We start from the raw sequence: 17,923 nt of genomic DNA, 5'->3' as shown, positions 1-17,923 counted from the left end.
GTTTTGTCTCCTGACTACAAGCCAACGTTACTGTGACCTGAAAGCGAATCAAGCATATCGTATCTATTTTTCATGCAACACTTTCAGGTATATATTACCTCAGAGACCACAATGCCTTCATCTGCTTTGCAGAAGAATGGCGCCAACTTTGTCCAGGCAAGATCCAGGTTCAGCATCTACCTACTGAACTAGGGTGCCGGCTCAAAAATGCCAACTCCTGATGCCTCTGTAGTTCTTCGATTTTTCCACAAATGTCTGACACAGAGCAATCCTCTGCCTCGGTCTCTCACCTTGTGACTTTCTACAGATTAACAGTGTACAGCAGGGGTAGCCAAACTCCCGCCCTCCAGCTGTGGTGAAGCTACAAATCCCATGATGCATCTCTCCGGGGGAGATGTCTGAGATTCTTGCAATGCCTCATGAGATTTGTAGTTCCACCACAGCTGGAGAGTCGGAGTTTGGTGTACAGTCCGAGCAATCATTGGGGAGAAGATACTAAGCAAATGCAGCAGACTGATGACATCATCTCACCCTATATAATAGAAGAGGAGTGCTGGACCACCTGATGTATTGTGACTTGTGGTGGCAAAGGTGTGGAGATTGGTAGGCAGCTCTTTGGCCCTAGGGACCCTTAGAAGCAGTTCCTGTGAGATTGCGAAATAGTTGATTATGGACTGGTATCATATCTGGTTAAGCTTGAATAACACTGAACTCGAGCTGGAACAGACGTTACACCAGTCCTTACTGACAAATGTATTTACCAATTCCACAGCCTAGTCCAGTTCCTAATCCTCTGTTTCTCCAGCGTTGATGAAGGGGAACCCTTATAGTCCCCAAACACACTAACTCACCGCAGACCAGTGGAATGGCACTATTATCTTTTAATCTTTCTTCATGATCGCTTGAGCCAAGGCAAAGTCACTGGACAAGCACTCAGGTCCTGTTACTGCAAGGTCCACTTGAAAGAAAAATTCCTTTGGTGCCAGCAGCCTACACTAAATGCCAGGTTTCAGGGTCTAAATATACCACACACACAACAGTAGCTGTTTTTAGAACTAGCAAACACTCAAATGCTTGATTTTTTTTTTTTAACCCAACATACTTGTCTAATATTTGGCACATGTCAAGCAAAAGTGTTAGTTACTTGTAAGCCACGAAGCAAAGAACAAAAGGGAGGCAGCCGACCATTTGCTGTCTTTGGGCTAAAGGGTATCGTAACAATATTACTCCAATGTCAGACTATTGCAAACTTGGAACTGCATCTAGGATGTGATAATCTGGCTTCATGGCTGGACAAGGACTGAAGGCAACTGATGCTGATAAGGAAGCTTCCTTTTGCATTATTTTTAGCCTCTAACAACCAGAGGAGGAAGCAGATATGTGAAATATATATGAACCAACACTCCCCTAATATTAAAGAACCAAATCAAAATACTTTGCTGCATAATGCAACTGCAGGCTCTGCATCTGGAAAAAAATGGTCTGTTGCCTTTAGCAACCAGATTCCTTATTTACTACATGCAGTCAGTGCAGATTAGAAAAACAGAAGCGGAATGGTTGCTATGGGCAACAAGCAACCTTACCTTTGGTGGACATTGATATAGGAGGACTAGCTCATTGGTCACCTGTTTTTTTCCTGCTTTCCAAATACCTTAAGTCATTTCCCTCTTAGCAGCCACAATCTGCAAACTATCATTACCCAGTTATTGCAAATGCTAGTAATTCAATTTTGTGCACCAAAAAAATTAAAATTGTAATCAAAATCCACATTGGAACAAGGTTAGAATTTTCTACAGATTGATTTGTCTTATTTTTTTATTTCCCAGAGGCCTTTGCTATTGAGAAAACTGGGAGGGAAAGTGGAAGATGACAGATATAGGGAGGACAGGGTGCAATTGGTTTATTATATTCTATGGAGAACAAAAAAAAAAAAAAACACCCCTTCCAACATGTCCCTTTTTAAATGGACAAGGATCAGACACGTGTGCATGGAGAGAGACAGAGGAAGAAAAGACGATCCAAGCAATATATATATATATGAATGCTAAGACAGAACAGAAAGAGAGGAAGCCTAACATTGGTGCACTGATGACAAAAAGGTAGTCAGTCTGAACAGAAAGTTTCAATTACCACGGCTAAGTTTACCATCACCACAACAAGTCCAGGGGTATTATGCTGTAAAAAAGAAACACTTTTGGTTAGGCAGCGATCATGAGGTGAGAGGGTGGGAGGTGGCTTAGCAGGAGGAAGAAGCTTCTTCAGGGTGAGGAAGGGGGATAAGGGAGGTGGTCTCCAGAGCTTGCGCTCTGACCAACAGGGTAGAAAGCCAGAGAATGTTTAGAGAACTAGAGATGGGAAATAGAAAGAGCACTGAGCTGCTGCATCTGGAGAGGTTAGTTGAGCTATCCATTCAGAGTTCACTATTACACTAAAGCGGCTTTTTGAAATACTCAAAGCACAAACACTGTGGTCCTGTTTGCGTTGCCTATAACTTGGCTCCCCTTTCTGAAACAGGTGATATAAAGTACTTGGCAGTCCTAAAACAGGCATCTCCCTTGGGTGCCGGGCCAGTGGCCATCAGTCATGGTTTAAGCCAATAACAAAAGATACTCCAGCTGTGATCATGTGACCAATGGTTTGGCCACACATCCAGCATCAAAGGGAGAGTCCATACATTTTCACATGACAGCCAAGCATTTCTTTGCCTTTTGAATATTTATATATTGAGAGCTGTGAGAGAGTTCAGTTGCCAACTTTTTTGACTAAGCCATTATTTCAGCTATACACCTAACAATTTTGTGGCTATTTTAAAACAGGACTAAATAGATCAAGGTAACCTAACAATAACGGGTGCCTTGCTCCATTTGGTCTTGGTTTGATCAAAACGGATAATGCTTTGATCCATTTAAACATTTTGCAATCAAAAGCTGCTTGAAATTCCAATAAACCTGCCAAGCATATTGTTAGCTGACTGTCTACAAACAAGTTCCACACACAGCATATAAACTGAATGGGCTGAGAGATAAATGTTGTTATTGTGAAAGCAAGGCTTATTTCCGGGAGGGTGAGGCCCATCAGTTGGATGAAGCCTGAACCTCAGTTATAGTTTGTTCTTGGATCTGACGGGCTCCACAAATTTACAGAAAACAAATTTAGAACATACATACTATGGGCACCACTATGCTAATCTGCTGCATTTTGGAGGCTTGACCTCCTAAAGGCGCATGTTTACATATCCATTGACATGTAAGGAGAGAAAAGCAGGTCTGATGCAAACAAAAGCCCATGCACACAGGAACTTAGAGCCTAAAAAGAGTTTTGGTAAGACAGTATAACATACAGTAACTATGGCAACCAGATCAGTGTAACCTCAAGTCAGATCATTGACTAGATCAGTTCTGATTGGTTGCCATCATCACTGCACTTAGCTTTAGCGCCTGCGCACATGTGCTTTTGTCTGCGTCAGTACATGCATTCCCCCCCATGTACACAAGCCCTTATTCAGTACGCCTTTTATTCTAAGGCAGGAGCCTAGAATACATACACAGGCTGAAAGTCCTCCCAGGGCACAATAATGTTCCATAACTGGAAGACTACATTACTGACCAAGCAGGTGGCTGGAGAGGGTGGGCCTAAGTTCAATTTCATGGGCTGAAGTTGAGATCTGCATATGCAAGTCCCTTGGATAGTAGGGCTCCTGAAGGGCTACCGCAATCATCTAAGAAAGTATGTTAAACTGCGATTGTTTAATTTAAAATAGAATGAACATGTTACAGAGTTTAAAGACTATAAAACCTATAGGTTGCAGTGGTGAGGAGTATAAAGTCCTGGCTATAGACACTAAGAATGTGACGGCAGCAAGAGGATACAATTTCATTATATTGCTTTAGGCAACATGCCATGAACAACTCTAAAGTGATCCAAGGGTTGGCTGTTGGAGCTTATAGTAAGGCACGTAGCTGAGAGCCAGTTCAGTTCTGCATAAATTACTATCTATGCAACTAATTCAAATGCAGCCTTTTAAGCAGCCTCTAACATTCACGGTAAGTGGTCAAAAGGTTCCATCAACAAGGGATTATCAACACAAAAGACAGTAAAATGTACTGAGCACTTGAAATTCTGATGACTTGAAACATGCTATATGCATATGGAAGCATGGCGATGTTGGAAGTGCGGTGCAAGGTTGAAAGTACACATGACACCACCCCATGTACAGTAAGGTTTATGAACTTTTATACCCAGCTACAGTCTTCTCTAACTTGCTGCTAAATTCACTCTTGAAACAAGCACAAGTCAACAGTTTCATTCCTGTAATGGAGTATTTCTCTCCATGTTGTCTTTAGTTGGTTGTTCTTTTACATTGATGGCTATACTGGGGGTGAGAACTGAGCATTACACTTTAGGTTTAAGGATATTTTAGGTAACCAGTACTAAAGTAAAGGCATAGTCAAACTAGACCATTGTGTTTAAAGTATTACCTCTGTGTGTATTAAGGGCCCTCAACTTACTAAGCATAAATGGAATTATATGTTTTTTTAGGTTATATTATGCTCAGTAATAAAAATTATTTAAGATCGAACATGAATATTTCATATTTATCACTGGCAACCATCAAGTGGCTCTATATGACAGAACAGGAGACCTTTTTTTACAGCTACTGTGCTAAAAATAGCCCTGAACAACAATTTCGTTTTTTTATAGTTCATAAAACGGCTTCTTGTAAACTGGTTGAACATTTAAAAATCTCCGTAAAGCAGGAACCAGCTTAGCTTTCCCAAGGACTCCTGAAAGTCACATATTTACTTCGCACAAATAAGGTTTCTAGTGCTTTATCTGAATGGGTCTTGTGACATCTTGAGGAATGCGATATATGGACTCATTTTAATTAAAGTCTTCATGAGTTGAAGCAAAGCACAAGCTCAAGTGTCTGTTGTGGGATTAAATCCTCCTGCAAGAGGCCTTGAATTGCCTGAGCTCCACACACAGTTCTACAGCAGCCAACATCTGATGCGTTGAGATACAAGGTAATTTAAACCTGGACCAGATGCAGGAGAGAATGAGGCTTTAAATATCCAGTTTGCGTATTGAGTTACTTGAAACCTATGAATATTGTACACAGGGCAGACAGGACTACAAGCAGGTTTGACTGAAAGGTTACAAGGCAATACACACTAACCTAAAAACCCTCATCCTCCACAATCATGTCTTCTAACCAATATCGGACCTTCAAGGTTGAAAGCTCATGCTTACACTATAACGTGCATACGTCTGTACAGCTTATGGAAGACTCTAGTACACTGGGCTACCTTTATTTAAGCCCAGCTTCAGGCTCCAGTCACACCAGCGCGGTTTCCGCACTGATTTTAAAGGGGTGGTTTTAATTCCACTTCAGCGCGGTTCCATTGAAAGCAGTATGGAAACCACGCTGATCAGCATGGCAAAAAGGGGTCAGGGAGCAATTTTGGCGTGAGGCGGTTCAGATTGCGCAGTCGCATGAACGGTGCCCATAGCACTGTATGGGATTATTTATGTTGGTGGATCTGCGCGGCCGAACCGCCCTGGTGTGAATGGGGCCTCAAGCACCAAGGCCTGATACAATATTGCAAGGTGATACAATAAGGATTCATGAATGCTAAAAACTGGGCAGGCATTACTGATATTATGGGAATGTTTATGGCCGACGTTTGTGCTAGAGCAGGGATGGACAAATGAATATGTTGTTTAGGAGTCAGTAGGATTTTGTTTTAGGAGCCAACTTTTTTTAAAGACGACTATAGAAAACCTCAAAATGTTGGTGCCAACTGTAAATTATTTTAAAGGAGCATTGGGTACCTGGCTTCATGGATATGCCCAGCCCTGTGCTAGACAACCTTGGCTACATTGGTTAGATGACATCGATCGTGCTGTCAAATGCCAACATTTTGGAAACCCAGATATTAAAAAAACAGATAATCAACGAGAGCCTTAGAGACTTTCTTCCTATTAAGATAATATCCATGGATGGGTATTTAAAACACACTGGCAGATCCAGTGGTCTCTACAACAATGAGCAACTGGATGAGACCCATAAAAAAAATGTTTACACCCATTGATTCTCTAGAACGCATAACAAAAATGTACTGCTCTAAGCCAACAGAGAAAAACAAACATTTGCAAAAACAGTTTCAACTATATAGATATTTAACCATGCCATTAGAGCTTTAGATAAGATAACCCCTATCAGGCTATAATTGTTCATTCTGAGTGTAAGGAGAACTCTATTGGAGAATGATGCTTTTGGTGCCTATCCCATCAAATCAGCAATTTACACCCCAACCCATCAGCAGCCAGCTGCAGACATCCTCTGACCTCTCTGTGGAAGCAAACATTTCCTATAAGCACCTCCAAGTTTGTCAAAACGTGCTGGTCTTGAAGTGTTAAGATCCATAGAATGGATACAAAAATGTGAGACATATTAGCACACCACCCTTCTCATTCTCAGTAATAAAAGAACCTCATAGAAGGACTTCTATCCCTTCACAGTTCATCACATAGTTCTTACAGATATGAGATAATGGTGGCCTAATCAGCCCCACCACCATTGTGATACTTCCAAGCTGACCAATCTTGTGAAAGGAACTGATCAATTGGTAGGATTTACCTAGTGAATAATTTTGTTCCCCAGAAATGGAGCTGGTGGCAGGGGAGTCCCCCATCGTCTGACCACCCCCTCATGTAAATGGGTGCCTAGAGTCACAAATGCACTTGTTTTTTCTTTTCTACACAATTATAAAGCAGCAGGCTACATAAAGCTTAAAAACTACATAGGAGAGCCTTCCCAAGGTGTTGCTTGTCCCCTGTAACCGGATCTTCTTGTCGGCGCAAAATAGTATTGAAAAGGAAAAAGCAAAAAGGTATGAAGTGAAAAGAGAAGGGGGGAGTACACAGGCATTCAATGACAAAATCTTTCATGAAAAAACACTGAAAAGTAAAATCAGCAACTAACTTACCCTGAAGGGATTTCCCCAGGCCCTGGCCGAGCTTCCACCCATGCTTTTGCAGTAAGCGATGTCCGATGTTATCCTGAACGGATAGGGGAGAGAAGGAAGGGGGAGAAAAAGAAACACGAAAATATTCCGGTAATAAAATTTGCCCCCCCTCCCTTTGATCATTTACTCTCCACTGGTGACCGAAGTTTGTGAGAACTGACAGTCATGCAAAGAAAATAAACAAAAAAAGGATATAAATATAAAATCTACTGAGTAAATTACAAAGAAGGAATAATAATAAAAAAATTAAAATCTAAGTGTATGGTGACATAAAACACTGTGCTCCCTACACTATGGTCTGATAGGGTAAGGTGGTGTTCTTACTGGCTCTCCAGTAATCTGCAGGAACAAGTCATATGCTGGGGTGTCTGGTAGAGACATACATGGATACAAGTTCAAAATGAAACCGGGAAAAACACAAAAGCATAAAAAGACAAAACACCTAGCCGTCACCTTGACCACAAGAAAGGTACTGTCCCAAAAAGAGCCAAAGAGGAGGATGGGAGACCCATTTTACAATCTACTACCGTACCCAATCTGTTTATGGAGACCCATGTTGGATATAGAACTTGAAACCAACTCAAAAAGTTACATAGAGACATCTGAGGCCTCCTACTGTATATCTGACCTAAAATACGGGTTTATTGTACGTTTCTGTAATACAGTGTGAAGACACGGCCAATATGCACTGGCAGACTCTGCGTGACAACTTCAGCATCACAGAAAACACATTCACTGAAGGGTGCTTTTGATGATTTAAAGGACCAGTAAGCCTAAATGACAACTAAAGACACGTCACTTAATCCATCTTCCAATTTTGTAAAAAAAATGCAAATTAATAAACATGGGCATTGACCCCTAGATGAGCTTGGATGAGGAGGAACCAAGCGATCAAAGCTTTCTATTGCTGATCTTTACCTTTGCCGGAAGGGAAAACAAGCATGACGACATTACGAGGCAAGTGGAAAAGATGCGGCAGCTTACTGTGCTCATCAATAATTGGGAACATTGGCCAATACTAGCTGAAACCCCATTAAAAAAAAAAGGTATAAAAAATAGCTTATCATTTAGAAAAGCTTCTAGTACAGGCCTGCTTGAAGCTGAACTCCAGGTAAATAGCTAAATACAGATGAAACGCATACATAGGAGCCGTTTTACCTGCCGAAAGGATATACAGCACAGCCCTGCCAGACAGGACAGGCGACCTTGCTGCAGTTGAGTAACAAAAGGTATTGTGCCTTCCACAGCCTGTGACTGGACAGTGAAGGAGAAGCAGATCTCTATATCTCTCTCTTCTCCTATCAGCACAACTAAATGGCTCTTTTGAGATGCTTCTTCCTTTCTGAGCTCTGTAGTACAGGGGATTGCAAAAGCTTGATACCTGTACGACTTCTGCCTCTTACACTACTTGCATTAGAAAAAGAAAAAAAACCCAACTCATGATTAATATATATGAAGACTTTTATATCTGTCTGGAATTCAGCTTTAATGGCCAAAGAGCAAGTTGATATTACAGCTTATGAGGATGACGTGTATTTTAGGTTCACTGGCCCTTTAAAATGTAACAATGCTTACATCAAATTTTGGGTAGGCATCACCTGACTTTATATAGCTTGTAATTCTGCCTATCACACCGATTTCCAAGTTTCAAAAAGTTTGGCTCTCGTTAACTCTTGATGGGACAGCACTCGTCCCCTGAGGGGAAACTCTCGAAGACACGGACTTGTAAGTGACCCAGAAGCCAACATTGTAGCAAGACTCGTATATACCATTTGGCTTCCAACTTAGCTTTCGCAATGACATTTTTGATCATCTCAGACGTAACTAAAAGCATGCAGCAAAATGTTATTTGTATTTGTTTTTCGGAAGAAACCATTGGTGTTAGTGTTATCCAGACAAGAGTAATCATGGGAGAGAAGTAAACAGAAGAAGAGGTACACCTGTAGGCCTGGCTTTAATCAAATGGGATTCATGAATGACTGCATAGCCTCTAATGCAAAAAAGGGTGAGACAGGACAGGGTTAACAGCCAAGGATGTGTAAGTGCAAATGATAAAGCAAAAAAACAGAGAGGCATGGAGGGGGAAAGGGGGTCCCAGCAGAGTGTCTCATCTTCCCTTTAGGCAATCAGGTCTAAACTCTAGATGGCAGAAGACCCCAAAACGTATGCTTCACCTGCACATGGTGGGAGCATACATTTCAGAGGCCAAAAATTTGAAAAAAATTCCTGTGGCACAAAACAAAAATGCAGAAACTAAAAGGCGATGAGGCATGTTGTTGCCTTTAGCAGTGAGGTTTTCAGTTTTGATTGACAAAACAAAATGGCTACCTGAAGGCTAAAGACAAAGAACCAAACTCGTATGTACTCTATAAACTAACGTCTGTCAGGGCTGTAGGTCACATCAATATAGACGGACTCTACTGCTGCTGCACTTTAGCAGATCACTGTGCTTTCCGAAAGACTGCTCAGAGCTTGCATAAAGACAATGCAGTCTACTACGGAGACAATATTTCCGTGCAATGGTGAAGGGGAGGTACTACAAGGCACTAAGAAGATGGGAGGGAGGGAGGGAGGGAGGGGGGGAACAATAGAGAAAGGCTGAAGGAAGGGGGGTGAGTGACTCATACTGCAGGGATGGAACGTAGCAGGACATGGAAGGGAGTCTTGTTCTGCATTCCTATGCACAAAGGCGCATTGCAGAATAGCAGAGTAGGGAGGTGTTGATCAGTGCCCGCTAATGACAGCTATGGATAGGAACATAGCTGCATCATGAATTGTAAACCATTCACAATCATCGTTTACAAAACACAGTGGATAAAATGAGAGATATTAAGCTGGCTGTATGCAAGACGTATACCCAAAATGCAGCTGTGATGGAAATCCTACAGGAAAATTAACAAGATGGAAGTCATACAAAAGGTCACCCTGTGTACGCAGTCGTCTTTGCTGATTAATATCGATGGCTGAATTTGTATCTAATGGGTCAGGCGGAAAGATCTGTATATGTACAACTTCAGGCTCATTATAACAGTACAATGTTTTTTTGCCAGCAGTAAAGCTGGCTATACATCTATAGAGTATGATTGGACCTATAGAATCTGATCAGATGCAGGCATTGTTCAGGTATTTTGAGAGCCAGCGGTGCTGACTGGCAAGATACTGAAGCTTGGCCCAGTGGGAGATTCCTCCATCCACACAGTTTAGCGTAGATGGAGGAATCTGTGGCACTTTTTACATCTCATAGAAAACCAGCAGATAATCTATAGGTGTAAAGCCAGCTTAAGGGTTCTTACCAAATTTATCAAAAGAGCAACACTGATTAATGCGCCCATAGCGTTAACAAGGCATTCGGGAGACATATTTAAGGCATTAAGGAGGCGTCAAAAATGATTCCAAAATGCCCTGCAAGTAGGGGAGTGTTTTAAAGGGGAAGTGATGCAATAAATGGAAGTGACCAGCTTTGGTGTGTGCTTAGGCGGTGGTGAAATTTGCTGGCATATTGTTGGTTTTCTGTGCGGGGTATTGCTGCATTATAGATCCAACTGTCTTTGACAACAACATGGGTACATGGGTGAGTTGTGGGTGCTAGTAAGCTGTGTGCGTCTCCGCAAACACTCCAGATTTTCCAACAAGCTGGAATGTGCCTTACAACTAATCTTCGATAGATGGTAATATTGGATGCATTAAAAACAGTAGTAGGAACATGTGTTTCAATGAGGATGTACCCATCTATAGAGGGATGTAAACTACACCTGATGGTATACGGTTTAAATTGCTAGAATCAAATGTACATCTGGTGCTCTAAGGCGTGAGGCTCAGGTCACGCTTCTCCTGCTTCTCAAGGTGTCCTTGTGGACCAATATGGAGGTGGGAGGGGTGGACAGGGCTTCAACTTTACATCTGAAGTCATAATATGCAATCATAAGTGAGGCTCAGGGGCTCCCTGGGTACTTAAGATGTGATATGGATATGCTGCCTTTATTTCATTCCTAAACAGTAAAAAAGAAAAAAACCTTAAGGCAGACTGGGTTTCTCTGCTCATGAACCCCAATGACCAGCGGTCTATAAAAAAGCATCTCTGAAGCTTCGGGGGGGGCTTGGCCCTTTTAAGTGTTAGTACAAAGTTCTTGCCTAGCCAGCTGGAGCTGTGCTGCACCAACAGAGGCCCACTTGCTGACATCTAAAGAGACTACCATCAACTGATCTTCCAGGATTCTAAGTGGGGGGGAAGCACAGTAGCCCAGGTCAAGGTGCCATGGGAAGCCTTTTCCTCCATCTCAAAGGCGATAACTTCTTTAATTAAAGGATTCCCCCTTCAGCAAAATACAACACATGGCTGCAAAGGCTGGAAAACACAACAGTCTGCCAGAAAGATTCGAAAAAAACACACAGTCTGCCAAAAGAAAGAACAAAACAGCACTCAATCTTGATGATCGGAAAACCCATCATGACAGATTGTGAAGAAATATTTTGGAAAGTCCCGAATGCAGTAATTAGGGCCTGGGAAATGTAACAAAATGAACCAGTCATAAAATAAAAGTGTATAAACCAACACTGCTAGAACCAGATTGAGGTGCCTGCAAACTCTGGATCCCCCGATTACATACAGGTCTACAAGCAGACCAGAAGTCCTGCCCCCATAAATCAACTGTCAATAGCCATTAATGACTTTTTTCCCCATTAGAGATAGAGTAGGGAATGCTTAAAGCCCTACACTGGGCAGCACAAAAAAAAAAATACCCTTGCAGTGGGGCTCCCCTTTTTTTTTTTCAGCACTCCATCTGGTGACCGCACTTAGATGTCATCACATACAATGCAGGACCAGTAGTCCTGCACTGTATGGGAGGACGGCGAGGGCCCTTCCACAAATCGGAACCTTGTGGATTAGTAGAGCGCACCAGACGGAGGAGTATTTCAAGCTCTACCACTAGATTTAATCAAGCATTTTTTTTTTAATCCAGGCCATCTATGTATCATTAAAAGAGATTTCACCTCACTTCCTGTCCTGTAGATGCAACAGATGTGAGAGAAATCCCCTCTCAAGACAGTTGTTACAGGAGTCCACATTGGAAGATCTCCCCTCTATTCTCATTCTGGTGACAACTTTTTAGATTGTAAGTCCTCAGGGGCAGGGCCCTCCTTACCATCTTGTCTTAAATTGTATTGTGACTGTAATGTCTTCCTTATATTGTAAAGCGCTGTGCAAACTATTGGCGCTATATAAATCCTGTATAATAATAATAATAATAACTCCAAATTTTGGATTTACCCTCACTTTCTTTTTGTTACATAGGGGGTCATTAGAGAGTGAATTTCCCAAAAAGAGAGAGACACAGCCAGCAGTAGTTCTAACCCATCCCCGTTCTATCCAAGACAAGACCCCTCCACTTCAGCAATAACATCAGTTAATACACTTTAGCAGACATAACTGGTTCACGTGAATGCTGTTTTGTTCCCCTTGCATATTACGGTGTAATGTTTATACCTTTTTAAATACTTTTTATGAACACAAGCGCTTGCTAAATAAGGCTTATGTATAACAAGGCTATTTATTATTAAAGCAGCCAGCTGTAAGCAAACTGTGTGCTCTGTGGAATGATAAACTAGGTTAGGAGGTTGACTGGAAGCAGATGCAAAAGTGTCTACTGCTACACCATAAAGGTCATGCTTTTAAAGAAGCCACTTAGAAAAAATTCACAGAGATCTATGCAGATGGCTTTGTATCCCCAATCTTGCCTCACTGCCCATCATGGTACTAATACAGTGGTACTTCGGTTCACCAACTTAATTCGTTCCACGATTCTGGTAGCGAACCAAATCAAACTGTGATCAGACCACGATCTCAACTAGAGGAAGCCACGACCAGTGTCAGAGCAGGGAAGATGGCTGCGGTTGTGTTCATCACCTGCTGCGGAGTTTGTGAACGGAAGTCAAATGTTGCCAAACTTCCTGCTCGCGAACCGAATTGTTCGCAAACAGCAGCGTTCGTGAACCGAGGTACTACTGTTACCCCTTACCTGAACAAACAGGCTTTGTACATAGTCCCCGGCAAGAGGCAGATCACACAAAATGAGGGGACTGCCAGAGGAAAATGACCAACTTGTAACTTCACACTAGGTTTGGAAAGCAGTGTACCCATAGGTTACCCAAATCCACCAAAACAGTGGATACCGGGTATAAAACTCCACATGCTCATGAGAGCTTCAACCAGTGCATAAATCAACCCACTGGCCAAAAACATTTTCCTACAGGTAAATAAGCTGTAAAAGTAAACCGGTCACGTGCCTTTATCCTTTTAAAAACCCTTCCTAATCAAAGGCACCAACTCTTCCTAGCCAGGTCCCCCTCCTTTTGTGCACCACTTTGAAACTTCGTAAAGGAGGGCTCGACTTACTGACTTCATGACTAAGCTATGCCAACCTGCCACCTCCATATTCAATAATTCCTAAATGGCCAATAAGGTTGCCCTTGTTGGATACAAGATAGTACTTTTTTGACAGGACTTGAACATGTAATAGTTTAAAAAGGAAGGCAATTTAAGCTGCACAAAAACAGTTGGGATCGGTTTAGATCAGATAGGACTTCTTATAAAAACTGCCCATGATCTATGTGCCCTACGATAAAGAAAAAATAGTGCTAAACCAGGGGGTGGACAAATGATTTTGGAATTCAGGAGCCAGCTCCATTGACAACTATATTACGGTAAACCTCATAATTAAAGTGCCAGCTGTAGTTTGTGCGGAGCACTGACTACCTGGTTCCCGGGTTTTGTCCAGCCCTGTGCTAAACCTATATTGAAGAGGTTACTGCAAGTTGGGAAACTGTATGGTCCGTGAAAGCCCAACTTAGACTATAGGCTACCTGTAAACACATGGATTTCAGATCAGTAGTACATGAAACTTTACGTAGCCAAAAACCTCACTAGAATGCTACAGCGCAAAGGCAAAGAGGGCACGACCAGGCTGCTCAGGGGAGGGAAGGCACTCTGCTTGGGTAAGAGGGAGGGGGGGAAAAAATCACTATGAGCTTTCTACAAGGAAGGTTAAAAAAGACAGACAAAATGGGGAAAGCATTGCTAGTTTCCAAAAGATAATACAAGTGGAGTGGAAATACGAACCTGGCTTTAAAAACAGGGCTGTCAAAGGAACAATTAAACGTAACACAGTAAGAAACACAGATTTTTTGGTATTTTTTCTATTTTAATGTTTTTTTGTTGCATTGTCACCAAGCCACTGCTTGCAAGTTAAAGGCTTATAATAGAGATATGAAAGCAGGAGAAGTGAAATGAAAAGGCATAGACAAAGTAATATGAAGGGTTGTAAACTGGAGGGCTGGGCTAAGTGCTAGGGGGTTACAGAGGAGTGGGGCAAGAGGAGAGGAAATGGGAAAGAATGAAGAAGTTAAAAAGAAAAAAAACGGATAGAAGATGGCATTTGGTAGGGAAGGTGATGGATGCACTTTGCAGACATTGGCATCACTTACAGAGCCAGTCAAGAGCAGTGCCTGCTGGGAAAAGTCATCCAGTCATTAAACCCCCTTGCTGAGGACTCATACTTGCAAGCCTTTGCAGCTACACCATTGCCCGAGCCTTTCCTGGATGCAGTTGGTCAGTATGGACAGATGGATGCATCTTATTGGTACTGCTGGGTTCTCAAAAGGTCTACCATGACACGTGCCCTGTTTGAAGTTGTATTGTGGCAGCATCTGAGCAGTGTTTGGATGAACCCACCAAAAAGAGAAATATTCTGTATGAAGCAGATGGGTGTTAGAGACTTTGCTGACCACTGAACTGGCTTTGGACACTGTATGCTCTAGTTGTGCTCACCCAGCAATCAGCAAAGTGTAAATTAATGGTAATACCTGCAGATAGCACACCAGTCTATCGATACATCTACCAACTACACTGATGGAGATAAGTGCATAGATAAAGCACAACAAACATGGACACTGTGTGTGTTCATCAGCAGCAAAAGCTTGTTTACTACGTACAGTGCCATGAAACACAAACTGTTTCACATGGGGGCCGGTGTAGCACTAAAGGCTCATAAATACAAGTTCCGACAAATGAAACCCAACTCCGATCATTGATTCAGTCAATCTGTATACTGTATGGCTGGAGATCAATAATTTATTCACCTGCAAACAAAACATGAAGGGCAAAATAGAGGTGGTAACCGAACAGTTCATCAGACAGGAATATGGGTAAGAGATCCTTGCTACATATAAAAAAAACTGAGTGTCTGGGTGGCTAGCATCTGGGACATAATAGCTGTTGTGAATGAGTCACTATAGATATTGTGCCATGACCATGAGATCAGCAGGGGAATGGCAGTGAGGAACATGGGCCTAGTGACAGCTGTCTGTATGTGGGGCACGCACAAGAAAGAACCACACTGCCAGTGAACAGATGTCATAATATGCCACCTCTATTTTGCTCTCACAACTCCACCTCCACCTGCTCTTGAGTGGGTGTTAAGTTCAGCTCAGCGTGCTCTGTATTAAGAACTGAATGCTCACTGTGGTAATCTCATGCATACTTGCAGGGCTGAGAGACCCCGACCAGCCCCTCAAAACCAAGCCCTGCAGCTCACTACAAGTTGACACCACCAAGGCCGGACAGAGAGGAAGTTGTTGAGTCAGGCTATGCCGTGCGGTGCCCAACTTGGCGCCAATAAATAACCCCTTCTCATTTGCCCGCGGCCTGGTTCGTTTCAAGAACCTTCCGGTAGGGGAAGGGTTAACATTGGCCAAGCTGGACCCAGGCAGTCTCAGAGTCCACAGATCCTGCCGGATGCACTCCATGGGAATGTGCAAATTCTCCCTTCGCCACAGCTAGAACACCATCAATCTCTCCGGGAGGCCATACTTAAGGAATGCATTTAAAAAGGCAGCCCAGACACTTATTTTCACAGTTATACCAGCTCAAATCTTTTTTTATTCTTTTAAAATATTTCAGTCTGCAAAGTAGACTAGTCAAGACACTTTTAGATGTTCCAAGGGTGATGTTTGCTTAAGAACAAAGTTTGGTTTTAGGATTGTGCAGTACTTTTTATGCAGAAAGCAAAGATTCCAAAACTCAGAAAGGACCATTACAATTACATCATTAATACCTTGGCTGCTCACCTGGAAGTGCAAGGCTAGAATCTGTAGACTCTCAGAGATCTACCATAGCCCAACACCACACTCTTCCCCACAGGTATTGCTGCAGAGGCCGGCTAACACTCCCTCAGGAACCTCATCCCTTCCTGATCTCCCCAGACAACCAACTGGGTCTAAACATCCTACAAAGGGGGACCCTCATACCCTGCATAAAACGCAGAACTTGTCCAGCTTCCTTCTACTGCTTCATGAAGTAAAACATGTCCAGCTTCCTTGAAGCAATAGAAGGCCTACATATGTAAAAGTGGCCATAGATGAAGAGTTGTGTTCTAGGTTCACTTTCAAGGTTTCACCTGCTGGGCATTTTATTTCCATGCAGCAGTCACAATACATAACCTTAGATATAAAGAAACCCTAACAAAATCTGATCATCAGGTTTGTCCATTACCAGTCATCTAGTATTATAAAGGAGACTTGTGGACATAAATGTGACAATCCTAAAGAACCATTGTTCTCATGTGTATGTACATTATGTACATGACATACAGCACATTTGCTGACAAGGTCTATATGCACAGCTCCTTGTATGACCAACCTAAAGTGCTCCTTGTGTATAGACTGCCCTGGGAAGAGACAAAAGTCTCACAAAACACACATGCCCACTTACTCCATTATGCCAATTCCAACTGCAGCTACCAGCTGTGGCCCATCTGCTTTTGCCTTCAGGGCTGTACTATTGGCCGAAGAGGTTGTTCATCACAGTGATGTGCATAACTAGACATAAGCTATACACTATGCGAATTACAGGCGGTTCTTGATGAACCGGAAGAAAGTCGCACAGTAGGTGCCCCTGTTGGCAACTTTCCGCCCAGCATTCCTTGATCAGAATCGAAGGAGACGGCTGGTTAATAGTCAGCTGAACGGATCAAGCAACCAACCACAATTCTACGGCCGCTGCTAGAATGCAATGGCAACAGTGGGGGATTTTTCCATCCACGCTGTTCAGCATGGATGGAGGAATCAGTTATAATTTTTAGTTCAGCCTGTGGGTTGAACGAAGAAAAAAAAAAAAATTTGACAGTATACACCCAGCTTAAGGCTCCATTCACACATAGCGGTAGTGTTTTCCGCTTAGAATGAAACCACGCAAACGTTAACATACTTGCGGAATCCGCCCATGGACTATTGGCACTTGGACTATTTTGCGGGACGTGCGACAATAGTCTGAACAATGCAATGCATTGTTTTTTACGTAACCGCATATTCGTACGGCTGAAAACCGCTCGTGTGTGAATGGAGCCTTAGACCAAGCGTAAGTCAACTAGACCATGTGTTCATTTGCATAATAAAGAGCTGTAGGTTTCAGGGCGCAAAGAAGGGAGAGGTTCACTTCTTGGGAAATGATCTTATCAATGTGAGGTTGAGCTTTACAAACTTATTTTTTTTTTTATTATGTGTGAAGAAACTGTCTTCCTAAAGAGGGACCTGGAAAAAACCAGCTATACCCTAGAACCTGTTCAAAAGAGGAGCAGGTCTGTGCAGGAGAGCCCGTCCTTCCACCGGCAGCTACCCAAAAGAATGTATTAGTTACAATTATTTCACAAGAACTGGCCCAGACGGCCCAGCCTGGGGATGAAGGGCTACCTTTAAACAAAGATATGGCTCCGCAAAGTGATCCGCTAATCAATCTAATATGGGAACAGATTGTCCAAAGCCGTCCATGCCAAAAGGGGCCTATTTATTACAGTTTTTACAAAATTACAGTTACTGCCTGTAGCAACAAAATTAATGCTGGT

General features: G+C 42.5%; 1 protein-coding gene across 3 annotated transcripts in view; it reads right to left on the bottom strand.

The window, feature by feature from the left end:
* Window positions 1-17,923, bottom strand: part of GPATCH8 (G-patch domain containing 8) — a 65,500-nt gene that overhangs the window by 21,690 nt on the left and 25,887 nt on the right. For 2 of the 3 annotated variants that reach the window (XM_018555195.1, XM_018555194.1), the window contains exon 3: window positions 6,990-7,062. In XM_018555195.1, the coding sequence (XP_018410697.1) occupies window positions 6,990-7,062 (73 nt within the window). Of the gene's footprint in view, window positions 1-2,130; window positions 2,176-6,989; window positions 7,063-17,923 lie in introns of those variants that run through there. The other variant, XM_018555196.1, reaches the window with a different exon arrangement.

Source organism: Nanorana parkeri, unplaced genomic scaffold (genome assembly GCF_000935625.1).
Source record: "Nanorana parkeri isolate BGI_ZX_2015 unplaced genomic scaffold, ASM93562v1 scaffold187, whole genome shotgun sequence".
Classification (NCBI taxonomy): Eukaryota; Metazoa; Chordata; class Amphibia; order Anura; family Dicroglossidae; genus Nanorana; species Nanorana parkeri.
Note: the sequence above shows the minus strand (reverse complement) of the source record. Positions and strands in the feature narration are given on the sequence as shown.